Genomic DNA, 20,700 nt, shown 5'->3' on the forward strand with positions numbered 1-20,700 from the left:
TTTGATGTCTAGGCCAGTCCCTTACGACGCTCCTGATTGGCTGTTGATAAGCCAATCACAGGGCTGGAAAGTCTCCTCAGTCTCTCTCCAGAGTTCACATGGGTAGGATCTATGTTCCACCTCTCCTGAGGTATACGTCTTTCAGGAGAGATGGCACATACATCCTGCATATGTGAACTCTCGAGAGAGACTGAGGAGAGTTTCCAGCCCTGTGATTGGCTTATCAACAGCCAATCAGGAGCGTCGTAAGGGAATGGCCTAGACATCCAATGCACGGTTGATGTGAATCTGCTATAGCTTGGGAAGAAGCTGTAGAAGGTATAAGACGTAGCAGAAAAGTCCCGTTCAAAAAGAACGCCTGGAGTGTGTCTCATTCCTCCTTTGAGCCGACGACAGCTAAGTCAGAGAGAGAGAGTATTGAGAGACTTGATAGAATTCAACCTTTACAGGGACATTACCCACCTGCTAAAGGATTCTCCACAAACCTTCCACTCGGCTCGCCTCTGCCTTGAGTTATGCCCACTGACATTTCCCAAGTCAGTAGTGCCCCCGAAGTACTGCCAAACTTCCACTGTAGCAGTTAATTGACTCGCCTGATTTACGGCACTGCCTTTGGTATCAGGAGAGAGAGAGAGAGAGAGAGAGAGAGAGAGAGAGAGAGAGAGAGAGAGAGAGAGAGAGAGAGACTTACCAGCAGACTTATCAGTACTCAGACAGCATTGCCGCCTGACAAGATGGGGTAGATACACAAAAGTTATTAATCTCCCAGTTCTTAGAAAACATTGTGGGATTGGGCTGTTAGCCCCTGCCCTTCGAGCCGGCCGCATCCTACAATAGATCAGTAACTACCAGGTGCATAATTGGCAGCTTAGTTCAACACACGTGGAACCACTTAACTACCAGGTATGTATGCATGCATGTGTGTATGTATATGTCAGTACCTGATCAGGGTGAAAGTTAGCCCACCGAAATATAGTCCTTAACTTTAAACCAGAGTGTTTTAATGAGACTTTTATACTTGAGATGTATCCTGTTTTAACAGAATTTATTCGTAAGTATGTATGTATATATGTATATTACATACAGAGACAAAAGTGTGAAGATTCGAGATGTTACGAAGGATTCCATGTTATGACAATTGCATATCTGATAAAAGCTGAACAATATATATATATATATATGTGTGTGTGTGTGTGTGCGCGAGCGTATGTATTTTATATATACATACACCAAAGCATATTGTCTCTCTAATCACGTACGTAAACTCTCCCCCACCCAAAAAAAAGAAAAAGAAAAAAACTTTCATCCTTGAAGGTAATTGGAGAAAATTAATGAGCCATCTTCAAGTGGGCCACTCCCAATCTCAACGGATGGGTATGCTGCTGCTGCTGCTGGTGTTCAATTTTTATCTGAGCACACGATCAGGTGTAGCAGGAACACAAGTGTCCCGGGCTGCTCCGGGAGCACTGGCTGGCTCGTGCTGGCATAAGGCCAGCCTAACCAACGCCATTATCAGCAACGAGTACAAGCGAGCCTGACAGTATGTGGTCATGCATACACAAACGTCTCTATGGGTAAATGTCCGCGCGGTATAATCGAACGGCGACAGACATACAAATGAGACCGAGGCTTCATTTATGGTTATGCGTTTGTCTCAAGAGGTTACAAAGTTGTTACCCCCAAATACAGCATACTACTGGGAAGAGAAAACTAGTGTGATTATTATTTATTATTTTTTTTAATGGTTGCTGCTTCAGCACTATTAATCTTCTCTCTATTTTTCTGATGACGGTAAAATTCGGTTGAGTCATTTTGGTGTTTATTATAGCTTATACAATGCTCTCTCTCTCTCTCTCTCTCTCTCTCTTATTATTTTTTTGGTAGAAGACCCTCTTTTAGGCAAATACTGTTAAAGAGACTGGCAGAATTGAACGAGTTGATTTTACATATTGTTTTTTCTGTTTTTCTTACAGTTCGGCCAGTTTCTGAGTAACTGGCCGATATTCATATTTTTAGAAAATTCCCAATATGAATACTGGCGGCTAGTTACTCAGAAACATCGCTGAGCCTGAGAAGCGAATTGTAAAAAAAAAAATAGAAAAAACAATATATGAAATCAACTAGCTGAATTCTGCCATTCCCTTTAACAGTATTATTATTATTCAAAAGATTAACCCTATTCGTATTGAAAAAGGCCACTAAAGGGGCTTCCAAAGACTATGGCGTTCATTTGAAAGTAAGTAACAGAAGGTACTAGAATACACAGATAGAAGAGATCACTTACTAGAAATGAAAAGATATATAAACAATCTAATAAATGAATAAGTGAAAATTGTTGGTAATTTATCAATATACAGAGTATTGTTTTTGGGACGTAGGTTTCATCTCCGTTTGAACATTTGTGAAGAATGTTCCACAGCCCAGCGGTGTTTGGAATAAAATAACCTCGAAACTGAGAAGTTGGATAGCGAGAAACATCATTACCCATAAATGATCAAGACGTGAAACTACTACAGCCAACATAACAAACAATAAAGTCTACCGAAGGTCATTATAAAGATAAAAAGGACTGAAACTTGACTTCCACTCCCCAATTTTAATCAGAAACGGAAGTGTTTATCTATTAACAATGCAACAGCCGATGTTCCGCGTTGTCATTTGCATACAAGTTGGACTTCTGATCGAATTTATTTGCGTATCAGAGGTTTTTATAAACGTGTACAAAGACGTCGGCAAAACTTGTTCTGTATGATTGCTTCTACTTGATACAAGCAAATTTCAAGGTAGCATTATTTAAAAAGTTATAAACTTAGATTTTATTCATAATTAATCCACAAATGATACAATAACTAATTAACTGAGTTAGGTGTCGTCTAGACTGTCATAGAACTGTAACAGACTGGAGGAAAAGACAACCCAGAAAAGACTTGGCTTTCCACCAGTCCACTACAGAAAAGTAAAAATTTTAACATTCCTCTCCCTTTAAAAATTCTACGTTTACCATATCTGTCCCTTTAAAAATTCAGATTTTACCATATCTGTCCCTTTAAAAATTAAAATTTGACTATATCTGTCCCTTTATAAATTCAAATTTTACCATTTCTCCACTCCAGTCCCTTTAAACATTCAAATTTTACCATTCCTCCATTCTAGTCCCTTTGAAAACTCAAATTCTACCATACCTGTCACTCTAAAACTTTAAAACTGTAACATTCCTGTCCCTTTAAAAATTCAAAATTTACCATTCCAGACCCTTTAAAATTCATATATTACCATTCCTGTCCCTTTACTATTTAAAATTTTATAACTCCTCAATTCCTGTCTCTTTAAATATTCAAATTTTACCATTCCTCCATTCCAGTAACTTTAGAAATTCCAACTTTACCATTCCTCCATTCCTGTCTCTTTTAAAAAGTCAAATTTTACCATTCCAGCCCCTTTAAAAATTCCCCTTGCCTCCTCCTGCACAACCATCCCTGTCCCTGTAAAAAGTCAAATTTTGCCATTCGTACCCCCTTGAAAAACTCTCCTCACCTCCCAAGCAGAATATCCCTCTCGGTAATGACTGTACACATTCGTCACAGTGGCTGCAACCTTTGCTTGTTGTTATTATTGACGGTAATTGGGACCATCTCCCTTAAATGGGTGTGTGGGGGAGCCTCTTCGTATTAAGGCAATAATTTGTTTCTCGAGTCCATCATTAAGGCAATTAAAACATTGGGTGAGGTTTGTTAAGGGAGTAAGAGAGGAGAGAAGGGGAGAGGAGGGGAGAGGAGGGGAGGAGAGGGGGGTTTCCTCTCCCTCAACTTGGCTTCGACTTGAGCGACGTGGATTCTCGCCTAATTGTTAGTATCAATTTACGAACTATTTCATTTCCTATTTTTTGTCATATCTTTGATGCGACTGGTAGCTTGCTGCTACGCTTCCCAGATGTCATTTTTCTCATATTTATCAACGGTTCTCGCCAAAGCAATTAAGCCTTAAATTAAAACAAATTAAATTCAATTCAATTCTGGATGTAAGAGGCGTGCCATATCTAATCCATTGGTTCACCCAGCAGTGGCAATAAGAAGTACCAATGAGTTTTTATGTTAATTCATTCATGTCTTATACATTGTAGTTTCCATGATTACGTCTGGCTAATTTAGCCATTTTTTCTCTCAACTTAAATATTCCTCAAGATAATGTACTTTTCAGGGGCTGGGGCGAGAGTTCTCCAGTGCATTGATTTATACTGTGTACATGCTTGACCTATAATATTGTCATGAACAAAAAAATATAAGACATAAAAATATCAAAAGGCGAAGAAAAAAATCTGAGAAAATTTACAAATACATTCTGCAATTCATTTCAAGAGAATATTTTTTCCTGACAATCAGCAATATGTTTGGGATGACAGAGACCTACTTGACTAACGCGAATTACCTACAGTCTGTTCTATCTCACAGCCTATTCTGTGCCAAGGATGAATGGCAATTATTATCGACCTATCCACCACCATAATCCCAATCCTACCAGTTACCGTTCAGGAACGGAAGCTACCTTGATCCAATCCTACAAGTTACCAATAAGGAACACGAGTTAACTTGATACCTTAAGAGTGGAACTGGTGAGTAAACACATACATATATATATAGGCCAGTCCAGTGTAAAATGACCTTGGAGCAGAGGGCCTCGGTGAGGAGAGAGAGAGAGAGAGAGAGAGAGAGAGAGAGAGAGAGAGAGGGGGGGGGAGGGTTAAAAGGGTTAAAACAGGAACTACACATTAAAAGCACTTGTTGTTTGGGGACGTGGTGTCTAAAAGACAAAGCCATAGAAGCCCCCTCCCCCGCCCCCCACAATAAAAAACCAGTTTCCAAAACCCTCAGCGGTTAACCCGCTTTCCCTCTACATGGCTCTCCAATAGATCTGGTTTGTGGTTTGGGTGAAGGCACCGACGTCTCATAGAATAATAAGATCAGGATTCCATCTATAAGCGGGGCTGACCATTTCGCCTCCAAGCAATTCTGTATATTTCGAAATCTATTGAGTGTCTTGTCAACTAGCATAAAGTAGCGCTTGATTCATACACAATGACAACAATGCATCACTTTGTTTGTTTGTATAGTGTTTTTACATGGCATGGAACCAGTGGTTATTCAGCAACGGGACCAACGGCTTTACGTGACTTCCGAACCACGTCGAGAATGAACCTCTATCACCAGAAATACACATCTCTCACCCCTCAGTGGAATGCCGGAGAATCGAACACCCGGCCACCGAGGTGGCAGGCCAAGACCATACCGATCACGCCACTGAGGCGCAATAAAGTAATGCTTGATTCATGCACGACGACAACAACACATCATTCTTTATTGGCATCATTCAGTCATCCAAAAATATCTGCACTTGACTTTCCACAGGCTTAGAACCTACAAAAGATGAAGGCACCAAATCCTAATTCTTTGATCGTAGAGAAATTCCTTTGCAATTGAGCACCTCAGTGGCGTGATCGGTATGGTCTTGACCTGCCACCTCGGTGGCCGCGAGTTCGATTCTCCGGCATTCCATTGAGGTGTGAGAGATGTGTATTTCTGGTGATAGAAGTTCATTCTCGACGTGGTTCGGAAGTCAAGTAAAGCTGTTGGTCCCGTTGCTGAATAACCACTGGTTCGATGCAACGTAAAAATACCATACAAACAAACAAACAAACTTTTCAGTTGGTGACCCATTTGAATAACCTCTTATAACTTGGGTGTCAAAATCCCCAAAAAAGGATCTTCATATACTTTTGTCTTTCCATAGAGAACCTACAAAGGACCAAGACGCCAAATTTAAATTGTTTGATTGTAGACAACTTCCTTTACAATTGGTGACCCTTTTGAATAACCTCTTATAACTTGGGTGTCAAAAAAAAAAAAAAAAAAAAGGGATCTTCATATACTTTTGTCTTTCCATGGAGAACCTACAAAGGACCAAGACGCCAAATCTAAATTCTCAGATTTTAGACAACTTCCTTTTCAATTGGCGAACCTCTTGAACAACCTATTAGATTCTGGGTGCCAAAGGAGCATTGCCAATTCTGATAACCGGTTTCTCTAACCGGGGTGGATGTAGTGTAGGGGTTTGCCCAGCGAGGTTTTAAGCGATCATTTCATATTTTTATCACCTTTTTACGGTGTCCGTAATCCAGCCTCTTTGCTCAGTGGCTCTACTGTCATGGCGGTCAAATTGCGAGGAAGAGCAGTTCATTTTTTGCTCTTTGGTGATTTACTCTCATTCTTCCGTTAAGTAGCATATACTGATATATATATATATATATATCTATATATATATATATATATATATATATAGATATATATATACATATATATATACATTATATATATATGTAAATATAAATATATATATATATATATATATATATATATATATATATATATATATATATACATACATTATATATATATATATAGATAAATAGATACCTAGAATCTACTGGTCACTTTTTACGAGATACATATGCAACTGGGTTCGTTTCCCGGTACCGGACATCACAATTTCTTTTTAAAAAATGTCTTTGAACCTGGATCTTCAGGCTTTATAGTGATGACAATAGTACCAAAAAAGAGCAAAGAATTCAAGAAGTTAAGAGGGCATTGGGTCTATTACAGTTGTGTGTGTGTATATATATATATATATATATCTATATATATTATAGTATTATAATATATATATATATATATCTAATAAAAGGAGCCCATAAAAAAAACACCTAATGTAGAGAGAAAAGTATATATTTCAGAGACTGCTGTCTCTCTCTTCAGGTATATGAATGAGAAAAGTTTACAGAAAAGGTGGTATTTATACCAAGAGATTCGTCCACAAGTAAGCCAATTTAGGTCACCCCCGCTGATAATCTTCCTTTAATCTTCTTAAGCGTTGGTTGAATGAACACTGCGTCGACGATGTCTGATGTCCAATTCCCTTTTGAGATGTTATTACCTGCTTCTCTTTTATTAAGGCCGATTCCATCATTTGACTCTTGTACGGGCAGTTGCTGCTATACAAATTTACACGTGACATATTCCAGTTTATTCTATGGTTATGTTCATTATATGGTCGTAGTTAGGTATCGGACAACATAACTCGGCTATTTTCAATCATATAAATGAACATAACCATAGAATAAACTGGAAGTATGTCACGTGTAATTTATAGCAGCAACTGCCGGTACAAGAGTCCAAATGATGGAATCGGCCTTAATAAAAGAGAAGCAGGTAATGAACATCTCAAAGGGAATTGGACATCAGACATCGTCGACGCAGTGTTCATTCAACCAACGCTTAAGAAGATTAAAGGAAGATTATCAGCGGGGGTGACCTAAATTGGCTTACTTGTGGACGAATCTCTTGGTATAAATACCACCTTTTCTGTAAACTTTTCTCATTCATATACCTGAAGAGAGAGACAGCAGTCTCTGAAATATAGTACTTTTCTCTCTACATTTTGGTGTTTTATGGGCTCCTTTTATTAGATGGAATTCTGTTGTTACAGAACACCTTTACCAGTCATATATATATATATATATATATATTATATATATATATATATATATATATATATATATATATATATATATATATGTGTGTGTGTGTGTGTGTGTGTGTGTGTAGTGTGTGTATTTACTTATACACATAAACATGTACATATATATAGTATATACATATATATACTATACACACCTGTATATATACGTATACATGAAATCACATACCACTATCACATTGAACTACAAAACGAATAGGTAAGGCCCACAGATATGAGGTTTGATTGTAAAATAAAAGCACATATTAACAGAAACAATGGGAAGGCTTTAATTAATAGATAGCCTAGCTACAAACTAAGCAAAAGAATGACACAAACTCCGTTTCACATAGTCTAAACACATCAGGAATACTAACATCCTGATCGAACAAGACACAAAAAGCAAAAAAAAAAAAACAAAAAAAAAAAACTAACAACCAAAATTCATATATAAAATCTTCAATCAGATAAAAAAATAAAATCCTTAAAAAATTCTTATTAAAAAAATCCAACAGCGCATCGTTTTTTGAAACGTAAAAAAAAATGAATAAATAAAAAATCTTGAGGCAGAACAAGACGTATCTGCGTAAATCTCATTCATAAATTTTATACTGACCAGGCTGTGACATGACCGCGGCCGTACGTCAGAAATACTACAAGGGACACCTCTCAAACACGTGAACACCTGAGTTTTGACTCATTACGATGTAAAAGACAAATAAAATCTTACAAAAGAGAGAGAGAGAGAGAGAGAGAGAGAGAGAGAGAGAGAGAGAGACTGGTCGTTAGCCACAGCAACCTGTGAAGAGGAAGAGTCCTAGAGAGAGAGAGAGAGAGAGAGAGAGAGAGAGAAGCCGTTAATCACAGCAAGCTGTGAAGAGTAGTTGTAGTTGTAGTGAGAGAGAGAGAGAGAGAGAGAGGCCGTTAATCACAACAAACTGTGAAGAGTACTAGTAGTAGTAGTAGTAGTAGTAGTAGAGAGAGAGAGAGAGAGAGAGAGAGAGAGAGAGAGAGAGAGAGAGAGAGAGAGGCCGTTAATCACAACAAACTGTGAAGAGTACTAGTAGTAGTAGTAGTAGTAGTAGTAGTAGAAGAGATAGAGAGAGAGAGAGAGAAGCCGTTAATCACAGCAAAGCTGTGAAGAGTACTAGTAGTAGTAGTAGTAGAGTAGTAGTAAGTAGTAGTAGAGAGAGAGAGAGAGAGAAAGTCGTTGATCAGAGTAATATGAAGAAGAGGAGTCGTAGAGGGGTGAGGGGGGCGGGGGGAAAAATTGGCGCGCACGTCAGTCAACAATTACGCGAGTGAGATTAATGTGACCTTCTGATGATATTCTCAGCGTTCCAAGCTACTATAGTACACGAGAAGGGAAAAAGACCTACTCATGAGGACTGAGTGGGGTCATTCAGACTCATATGGAATCGATTTGGTCCTGAAGCGTTGTTCATGAGTTTGTGTGTGTCATTCATGTTCCAAACTTTCCTACGCTTTGATTACTACTTCTGTTATATTAACTCAAGAGGGGATGCTTCGAATGAAATGGTATCAACCTAGTAAAACTCGCTGGTATGCGAGGCAGTAGGCCCGCCCACGAAAAAAAAAAAAAAGGTAGTGATAATACTTAGGTTCCAACTTCTCTGACCTGTGTGGTTCAGTTGGTAGCGCCCCTTCTTGCCTCTCAATTGAATGGCATGGGTTCGATCCCAATGTGAGTCATAAGCTATCTAAACCAACACAGGTCGCACCAGCCGATAAAACTGCAAAATGACTGCTAGCAAGAGAGAAAAAAAAAACGCGGGTCAGCTGACGACGAGTAAACAGCAGCAACAGCAGCACCCATGACTTTTTTAGACTTATGATAAAGTGTGAGAATGAAAAAGGCAGCGAGAAACAGGTCTCGTCGCCGTCAGCGCCTTCTCCAGGATGATGGTGTGAGAAAGCGTTTTGTCCTCCTCCTCCTCCTCCACTCTTAACCTCAAAGAGACCCAAAGCTATATAAAATTTATCTTATCTCCCATGGCAATCGCAACACAAAAGAAGGGCCGAAGTGCGAGTTAGCTCTCTCTCTCTCTCTCTCTCTCTCAGTGGGAATCATGAAAAAAAAAGGTCCCTAGCTGACCGCCGTGGTGTTTTTATCGTTGCCCTGTACTTATGTGAGTAAGCTTTTAAATAAACAATATAAACCCTTTGTGCACATTTCTATTAGATTTAAGAATTAATTGCGATAAGTTCATAACGTGAAAACCTTTTTAAGTGTCAACGAATGTTATATGCCATTTTACTTAAACGATTTAGTAGTATTTTTTATAATCAGTTCTAACAAGGATATATCTAAAGTATAACTGAAACGGGAATTGTCAAAAAAAGAAATAATCAAGCAAATAAAAAAATAACAGAAAACAAAAAACAATTGTAAAATTATCTTCGCTATTTCCGAATACGATCGTAAACAAATACATGAGACATCAACTACTATACAATGAAATGCATGACACAATACATTACAAAAATGGAGACTCCTTCTTCATTGTCACTCACCATTCCTTATTCATTACACACAATTACTGATATGGCGCCGTAATGGTGAAATAGTCCCTTGAATCACAAATAAGGCCCCATAGGAGATTCACTATTCATATCACATCAACAACAACAATTGAGGAAACAGAAAAGTGAGTGGGCATCATGACAAGACATTACGAGTCAGTGATTTTAAAGTATAGTATATACTTCCGCGTCCATCTGTCGCGGATAAAACAGCCCACAATTACGAAAACAAGCACTTTATGGAAGTCATATCGATTCACTGACGATTCTCAACCATCATCAATTAATGGCTGTCATCGAAGCCTTTTCGCTATCTTTACCGATGGAGAGCGAGGACCAGTGATTGTGAAAGAGAGCGAGGTGTGCGTTACCTCCCACTCACAAGCCACACGACACACTGAAGCTCGGCGCCAGTCACTCAGTGTGCTGGAGTTACTTGGGACTTCGCGCGGGAGTCGTTAGTTACGTTCGAACGGAACTCCTCTTTGACTTGGTGACCTCTCTCTCTCTCTCTCTCTCTCTCTCTCTCTCTCTCTCTCGTCGCCCGTATGAGGAGGTTATAGACATAAATGTTCGGGGGTCGTAATGGGATTGATAGAGAGTGAGCAGATTCCTAATTCTTAAAAGTGAACAGTAAATCTACTCAAGACAGTTCTGCAACTCGGCTTCCATGACGCGTTATGGAGATTGACAGATGACGAACGCTTTCGGTAACTAAAGATTCCAACCCTAGTCCTAATTTAGTACGTCAACTAAGGACACTGACAGAATTCAAATGCACATAAACTACACTCTGTTACTCATGAAGTTAACTAACGAGCAGCTGACGTGATATCCATCTAGAAGAAGTAGCAGGCTAATAACTGGCTCCCCCCCCCCCCCCCCCCGATGTAAGGAGTTGATACGCAATTGCAATACAACCATTCCATCACTGGCTGCATTTGAGTACGAGTTCAAAATCGACGATGGGGTACTGTTCAAATTCCCTTCAATATCTTACTTACGAGAACAAGAAAGATGCAAGCACGATTTCCAGGATTCAATGTACACAATATTTGTTTTAATAAATCGCTGGCGATACTTAGACATGTTATTCCAAAGCGCCGAGGCAATAAATAAATACTCGTAATGGTACTGGGACTTCATGGACACCATGTAAATATATATATATATATATATATATATATATATATATGAATAACTTGATCACGAAGTATATAAAACGTGATGCTATGTATAAATAAAGGTTTTTTTGCCACGAAGGAAAAAAAAATGAAAAAGCGCACTTTTTCATTTTTTTCCTTCGTGGCAAAAAACCTTTATATATATATATATATATATATAATATATATATATATATATGTGTGTGTGTGTGTGTGTGTGTGTGTGTGTGTGTGTGTGTAGTATTCTAATGGGACTTTTATACTTGAAACGTATATATAAGTATATATACACACATCATATCGACAGAGAGAGAGAGAGAGTAATTACAAATCGTTCCGCTCAGCCCAAGACTTTCGCAAGCACACAATTTCGCGGATAATAATCCATTCGATACGATCATCACAAATGCAAGCTAGAATTGCTTGACCTCAATATACGAAGGAATACTAATCAGCCCCGTGTTGAATTCGGGCGGAATTCTCTCGGGGGCCCCATTGAAGGAAGTGGTCGACTTCTCCCCGATCCAGACTCTGTCTTGATTTATTATTATTATTATTATTATTATTATTATTATTATTATTATTGAATGAAATTCCCCCGGTATTCGTAGAAATTCTACGGGAATTTCTTTACAAGTTTCATGTTTCCTTTAGATAGAAGATTGGTTCCCAAATGAGCGGTACCGCCCCTCCACCCCCCCTGGATTGATATCGGGAGGGGCAGTAAGGCAAAAGGGTTCGGGATCTTTTACTGCATAAATACCAGAATGAGTATGATAAAAGATTGAGCCAGCCTTATGCTGGCACGGGCTCTTGCTCGGGAATGGGTACCTAATAAATCAATCCATTCTTAGATGTGCCGGCCGAGAAGGAAAAACGGGAGCGACAGAAGAAGAATCAGTTTCAATCCAAGTGACATTGAGCTACCAAAAAAAAAAAAAAAAAAAAAAAAAAAAAAAAAAAAAAAAAAAAAAAAAAAAAAAAACTGACAACCACCCACTATTGTGGAACAACGTAATGATGTTATCTTATGGCGTTTCCAACATCTTATTTGGTAGAAACGGGGCTTCAGTGCCTTTGCCCTGCTTCTTTCTAAGCAAAGAAACAGACTAGTGAGTTCCAGCCTGATGTGGAGACACTAATATAATGTTCCTGCACCAAGCACACCCATCCCATTTATATTATAGGTATGTATATGTGTGTATATATATATGTATATATATATATATTATATATATATACACAATAATAAAATGATAAAAATATGTTTAGAAGATGGCTAGAAAAGTATAAATATATATATATATATATATATATATATATATATATATATATATATATAGAGAGAGAGAGAGAGAGAGAGAGAGAGAGAGAGAGAGAGAGAGTATTTATAAGTAACAAAATAATAAAGATGCAAGCGGTAATATCAAACAAAATGATTACTAAATACGTCTTTGCGTTTAATATTGTTTTTAATTTGTAGCAAAAAAGAAAAAAAAAGTTCGCATGTGTGTGTGGTGTGTGTGTGTGTGTGGGGGGGGGGGGGGGGGGGGGGGCTGGTGGGCTGGGAATCCGTCTGGAAGCCGAAGGGGGCGCCAGCCTGAAAAAGTTTGGGAACCTCTGGTTTAAAATAACAATATTACATTATTATTATTATTATTATTATTATTATTATTATTATTATTATTATTATTGAAAAAAGAAACCCACAAATTCAATTTGTAACTTGTTTACTTCTAAGTATTTACATTAAGTTTTACTCCACACTCGAGTACTTTCAGGCCCTTCTGTGGCCCATTCTCAAGAGATGTTTGGGATGTTAGCCTGGGTCAAGGCCCAGCAGTCTTCTGGAACTTCTTCTCGTTGTGCTGTCATTTATGCGATGGCTGTTCTGGTTTTCTTGAGAGTTGCCAATCCCCTCTTGTCGCTCTGATATCCTGAGCTGATGGTCAATGGGATTCACCCTTGTGGTAAGGGTGTGGTCACCGAAAGTCCCTTACCACAAGGGTGAATCCCATTGACCATCAGCTCAGGATATCAGAGCGACAAGAGGGGATTGGCAACTCTCAAGAAAACCAGAACAGCCATCGCATAAATGACAGCACAACGAGAAGAAGTTCCAGAAGACTGCTGGGCCTTGACCCAGGCTAACATCCCAAACATCTCTTGAGAATGGGCCACAGAAGGGCCTGAAAGTACTCGAGTGTGGAGTAAAAACTTAATGTAAATACTTAGAAGTAAACAAGTTACAAATTGAATTTGTGGGTTTCTTTTTCAATCGTCAGAAGAAAAACTGAAAGAAGTTTTTGTTTGGTTCATTATTATTATTATTATTATGACTAAACACCACGGTATTCCTACGAAAATCTACGGGAGGTTCTCGACAATTTCCATATTCCAAATAAAGTAACATTATCATTGGCATTTGGCAATCGAGTAACAATATATAGGTTAACTCAAATAGTGATGGAAAGCGTTACAAATTCTGCAGCAACACAAATGACAGGCACAAAATATAATAATTGCTACAAAAAATACAAAATCTTTGAACACACACACACACACACCACACACACACACACACACATATATATATATATATATTATATATATATATATATATATATAAACACAATTAATATCTCATCACTACATCAACGGAAGAAGAATCAATCAAATTTCTTGAAATTGGAGAAAACTTTTCATAATTATTCGGATTAGCGAAGAAACCGAGCGAACAGAGTATTCTTTATTTTTACAGCCACGGCTGCAAAATGCAAGTTGTGCAAGAGGCTCTATTGAGATAAATGTCTATGATTTGGCTGGCGACGACAATAAAGACATGCAACAAAAACCAAAACGAAAAGAGAAAAACGTAAGATCCGGTACCCACTTTTTTTAAAGCAAAGAGAGAGAATAACTTAAGAATTATGATGACGGATGGCGCCCTTAACTCGAAATGGCAGCAGACACGTAACAGTGGGAAAACAAACCGCGTCTGAAACGCAAACCAAACACGATACATAAAAAAAATATACAAAAAAAACTATCTGCAACAAGGAAGTCGAGGTCAGCGACATTATATATATCCTTTGCTGATATAATGTCGTCTCGGCAATCGTTGACAAAAGTCGAAATCCTTCGTTCCATTGGAAATGATTATGACACTTCACTAATCATACTTACTTGGCCCACATTTCAAAAGTATACCACAAATTCTCCACTCGGCAAAATTCTGAGCGAGGTGATTTAACACCCAGCATCAGAAAGAGACGGGAGAGAAAGAGCTAGAGGATGAAAACCCTCCCGTCCGTCCATCTGTGTGGTCAATCACGTAAGAAATGTTCTGCTTCATCGGGTCCGGTCAACGGTTGGGTGACCATCCTGACTCTTGAAGGTAATTTCTCGGGGCGTCCGGTGTGGCCCAAGACACACACACGCTGGGAGCCTCGTCTCCTGTGGCCTAAATGGTCTGTAGCAGCTTAGGGGAACATGATGGATTGACCGTATAGAGTCCCAGTGATTCCCAACCTTTATACATAACTTTAAGGAACCTCTGAAACAATTTTTCATATACCAGTGAACCTTTATCTAAAGGCTCTCTCTCTCTCTCTCTCTCTCGCTCTCTCTCTCTCTATACACACACCCACACAGACACCCACACACACACACACACACACACACACACACACACACATATATATATATACAAATTAGTATATATATGATTATATATATATATATATATATATATGTATATAATATATATTTATATAAATTACTTAATATAACCCATATAGTATCTACCACTACTTTCGAGCTGTGTAAATTCAGATCAGCGTCATTTGCAATACATACTTCTTTCAAGTCATCTTGTGGAACCCCTGATAATGAAATGAGGAACCCAAGGGTTCCGCGGAACCCTGCTTGGGAATCGCTGTGACTATAGACTGTCAGACGCGGTGTACAGTCGACATAAAATGACGGTAGCTTGAAAAGGTTTGGGTTTGGGATTTGTGACGTCACGAGCTTTGACAAGGGGAGGAACGAAGGTATACTCGGAATTTGAAGAAGTGAGGCAGCAAAGTTTTTTTATCTTTAAATTCTTTGAAGTACATAGCAGGACATGGTCCGGAAGACCTACAGCAGGTCTCTCTCTCTCTCTCTCTCTCTCTCTCTCTCTCTCACGAATAATGAAAATTGAGGAAACGTGTGAAGTATAAAAATACGAATCACATTCGATAAAATCTATCATCAAACAAGAGTGCGAAACAGTTTACTTAAAACTTGTGTCACAAAGGAGAAATAGAACGAGTGAGGGGAGCCGTTTCAAAGCTCCTGTCTACTACGTCTACTACTACTACTACCACTACCACAAAAACACTGTCAATTATAGTACCTGTTATTTCGGAGGAAAGCGTTCTTTTGGTAGCCAATAAAGAATCGCAATTTTCGTCTTGATACGTTCTAAGGATATTAAGCGTCAACCCTGACACTGACTTTCGCAAGTATTTTTGAATGGCATTCTCGATTTTTCTTGATATGTTCTTAATGAAACTTTATGCAAGGCAACACTTTGGCTAGGTCAGTTATATATATTATATATATATATATATATATATCTATATATATATATATATATGTGTGTGTGTGTGTGTGTGGTGTGTGTGTGTGTGTGTGTGTATAATATGTGTGTGTGTGCTTAAAAATCACAGTAGATGCCCATGACTTCATTATATAAGCTAATACCACATAAAACAATATATAATTATATAAGCTACAAATCTCCTTTAATATCCAATTCGCTCTACCTCGAAATTAATATTTCTTTATATATGTTAACCGAATGGGAATTTTTCAGTTGATAATAATTTTGTTCTCTATCGGATTTAATATACACAGTATTTATTTTTTTTTTTTTTACATTTTCATCCTAATATATAAATCATAAATATCCTATCATCAAATTCCTGTATCTTTAACTCGGCGCGAAACACCTTTTTTTAGACATTTTTAGGCTCTTCCATAGGCCTTTCCTATCCCCCAACAGCAGCAACAACAAAGCAGTTTGTAGGCTTACTCCCCGAGTAAGCAAAAGTCAAAGACCCTTACATACAGACAGACAAACCGACTGACAATAAGAATGGGGAAATAAGAAAGGTGATTGTATAATATGAGCCTGCATAATATCTGTAACAACAACAAAATCTTCAAGACAAACAAGTGCAATCTACAACAACAACAACAAATCAATTACCTTGAGATGACAATGCTCAGCTGCTAAAAAGATGGATTCTGTCTTACCTGGAAAAAAACAGAAACACAACCGTGAGAATTATAATTACATAAATAAATCTCATGACTGAGCGTTTAAAGTGTTAACATTATTAGACAATGTTTATATTTTAATAATGTCTCATATTTACATTTATGATGTAACTGATGCAATTAATCTGCTATTTTCATACGGAAAAAGCATACATTTCAATAAGCTAGCAAGGCAAGTTTACAATGCACAGAATGCAGTTGATAAAATAAAAGACGTTTTACGGTAAAATATAAAAATCAATAAAACAGAATAACTAAAAACAAGCCTCAAATAAGCTTCCTATATATATATATAAAATATATCCTTACATACTCCAAAGACATAAGAAATGAACTAAACTGCCAAAGACTTCATTAGGAGGCGAGAGATACTACTCTACTGATGTCATTTTACGACAGAGAGAGAGAGAGAGAGAGAGAGAGAGAGAGAGAGAGAGAGAGAGAGAGAGAGAGAGAGAGAGAGACCCACGTATGTATGTATAAGTTCCCGTTGGAGAAAACCTGCTCACAATGTGAAAATGGTTCGAGGCAATGGCTTCGATGAGGTGGCTTGGCATCCGTTGTAGGAAAGAATGGATGAAATTTTCAGGTAAGTTTATAAAGTATGATAATGGTCGGGAATTTTACGCATGCGCTCGCGCCGCAACAAAACAAAACAACACACCACATACATACACATACACACACACACACACACACATATATATATATATATATATATATATATATATATATAATATATATATATATATATATATATATATATATATATATATACTATAGATACATATACACATATATATGTGTATATATATATATATATATATATATATATATATATATATATATATATATATAGTTATTTGTATATATTCAGCTGCATTAACAGTTTTAATTGTAAAAAACATTAATATGCTGAGGATATTACATAACAGGGTTTCATGTGTTCTTGTTAAATGTGTGTTTTTTTTTTTTTTTATTCTATAATTTATATTTGCAGTTTTGATGTACTATTTATTTTTTGTTAGGCCATATTCAAGAGCTTGTAATGTTAATAATAACTGAATATGTTGTGGTCAATAAACTAATATAATTCACACACACACACACACACACACATATATATTATATATATATATATATATATATATATATATATATTATAGATATATCATATATATATATATATATAAACGCTTGTCGCAGTAAACAAATAACGCCGAGAAATATATAAACATACATGTTAAATGTTTTCAGTTTCAAACCCATCCCTTATGACGTGCTCCATCGAGGAAAGTAACGGAGGAAAACTTTGCGCATGCGCCGAGGGTCTCCAGGACACTCTCAGGGGGGATGTCCTAGGTAGTAGTGGTAGTAGTACAGGTACTTCCTTATCAGGTGGATAGTTTGACGTGTGACTGTGCCGGTATACGTAGGCAATGTTCCAGTGAACAAACGGTGAATTTAACGTCAGAATATACTAACAAAATATTATGATGTTCTGAAACCTTGTAGTTAACAGTGGTGATAGAAAACAAGCGCAAAAACTCTAATATAAAATTACAATATCAAATGCTACATCTAGAATACTCTCGGACATTACTGACATAAATGTTAAGCACTCAACCTACGCCAACATTTTAAGAACAAGGTATAGGTTAGCCGGCAGGTCGCTTTCCAGATTTCGACTTTTACACGCGATATTTTGAGTCAAGCTTAATAGATATAAAAAGAATAATTGTATTGGTAAATCAAGAAGGTTTTCCTGTCTACAATCTCGATGCATCTTGTGTCCAGTGCCCAACCTTTTGAAGTTTGAAAGTGAATTAAAACAGTGGTTGCTGAACATTTTTTTTTCTTAGCTTGGGGATTGCCTACGTTTTTCTGTAATATAATTTCTATACTTGCATAACTTAACATCATCACAGCTAAGATGATACGTTGAATGCAAAAGGAATTCGAATTTATTATTATTATTATTATTGGCCTAGCGTTTCTTATCATAGATATCAAATAACATCTTTGTTCTGCTCAGTGTTACCCCGCGCAGGGCACAGCCCAAATAAGATTTTTTTTCTTTTCTTTTTTTTCAATGATCCAGTGTTATATATAAACAAAAAGACCTGAAGACATTTAGATATCTTTAGCAAATCATTATGAAACGTAACTACCACGATGTTCATCTGTGTATACACATGAAATGGCATTAATATAAAGTGTCTGAGAAAACATATAATCTCTCCCGTTCGCGTGTATGAGAGAGAGAGAGAGAGAGAGAGAGAGAGAGAGAGAGAGAGAGAGAGAGAGAGAGAGAATGCCACACGACGCATCCTGGAATAAATAAATAATATTCAGTGCAGCTGCAGGTAAATAAAATATCTTTCACAGGATGGTATAATGCAGTTTTGCGACAGAGCAAACACGACAGAAAAATGCCCAGTGCCAAAGAGCGACACTCAGTAAGGGAAAAACAAAGACGCTCACTTGAGCGCAATGTAAACAAATACACCGACTCCACGAAAAGTGACTTAAGCAGTATCTTCATTTGGTTCCCCAAGGATAAAATGTGTACCCTCGATACCACGTCAAAACTGTTACTATGCGGAATCACGTTGGCGTGGTTGGTCTTACTAGCCAGCAAGACGTCAGCTTTCAAAATTCCTCGAGACGGTGGTGGTGGTGGTGACTTCGATCTGCGAAGTTCCCTACGGAGGAAATCCTTGGAGTCTTCGAGACTCCTCTCGTCAGTGAATCCTTCGCCTCCGACGAGAGGTCCTGACATTCGTGAAGGTGAGCGCTAAGGATGTTGTGCACGTTGAACTTCAAAAGTTCAAATGATCTAATAACAATTTTGTTTATCTTTTTATTAATACGCTCATTTATTTTTCTTTCTTTTCTAATGACTGACCTCATCTTTCTGTATTTTCTACACATTATCTTACGTCTTTCAGATGAACACCATAATATTCTTTGGAAGATTGAATTTCAAGTCAGTGGCGCCTGTGGTGGGCTTGTTCCATATGAACAGGGTTCATATTCATGCAATAAACAATAATAATAATAATTAAATAATAATAAATAATAATAATAATAAATAAATAATAATTAATCTAACTTAATAATAATAATAATATTTCGGAAGGAGACCCTCTCGTAGACATGTTTTGTTAAAAATGATTGCTGCTTCAGCACTATTAATCTTGTAGAGAGTCTATTTTTCTGATGACGGCTTTCTCGTTGTTGCTTATACCGGCGAGCAACGCACCAAAGGGCATGGTAAAATTCGGTTGAGTCATTTGGTTTATTATTGTTTATATAATTCTTGCTTATACAATTCTCTCTCTCTCTCTCTCTCTCTCTCTCCAACGAGACGTTTCCTCCCTGATCCGCAGGACATTATCAAGCATTGACTGCTAAGGGACTGAATTCGAGTGTTGTTTTTTGTTTTTGATTAAGCTGACCTTGTGTCAGCACGGGCTCTTGCTCACAGAGCAGCCCATAACTCTTTTTCGAGTGGCGAGTCCTTCTTAAATCGTGCTGTTGCGGGCTCTCGAGTACGGTATAGAGAACCTCTCCGGCAGGTCGAGTTTTCATTGGTTCCTGGGAAGGTGACTCATACGGCGAGCGTTTACGAGTCTTGCAGACCTTCTCAGGCAGGGGGTATCACTGGGAGCCTCTTGATTGGCTTCTACCTGAGTGACGTCACCCCTCGTATTATTCTGATAATGTGCTTCACGTCCGGTGTTTGTTTCATGTGCTCTGGTACTTTCGTTTGGGGGGAGGGGCGTGGTCCTCCTCACACACGTCGGTATCAAGAATAAAACCAGGGGTGACGTCACTCAGGTAGAAGCCAATCAAGAGGCTCCCAGTGATACCCCCTGCCTGAGAAGGTCTGCAAGACTCGTAAACGCTCGCTGTATGAGTCACCTTCCCAGGAACCAATGAAAACTCGACCTGCCAAAGAGGTTCTCTATACCGTACTCGAGAGCCCGCAACAGCACGATTTAAGAAGAAGGACTCGACACTCGAATTATACGGGCTGCTCTACGAGCAAGAGCCCGTGCTGGCACAAGGCCAACTTAATCTCAAACAACAACAC

General features: G+C 37.9%; 2 protein-coding genes across 2 annotated transcripts in view; one reads left to right on the plus strand and one right to left on the minus strand.

Moving 5' to 3' along the window:
• LOC135212436 (tensin-1-like) overlaps positions 1–20,700 on the minus strand; it is a 771,151-nt gene that overhangs the window by 677,878 nt on the left and 72,573 nt on the right. The window lies entirely within an intron of this gene.
• LOC135212386 (protein O-linked-mannose beta-1,2-N-acetylglucosaminyltransferase 1-like) overlaps positions 18,994–20,700 on the plus strand; it is a 62,295-nt gene continuing 60,588 nt past the window's right edge. The window contains exon 1 of the mRNA XM_064245756.1: positions 18,994–19,391. Within this exon, the coding sequence (XP_064101826.1) occupies positions 19,034–19,391 (358 nt within the window). The 5' untranslated portion in view covers positions 18,994–19,033. The remainder of the gene's footprint in view (positions 19,392–20,700) is intronic.

This window comes from Macrobrachium nipponense, chromosome 41 (assembly GCF_015104395.2).
Source record: "Macrobrachium nipponense isolate FS-2020 chromosome 41, ASM1510439v2, whole genome shotgun sequence".
Classification (NCBI taxonomy): Eukaryota; Metazoa; Arthropoda; class Malacostraca; order Decapoda; family Palaemonidae; genus Macrobrachium; species Macrobrachium nipponense.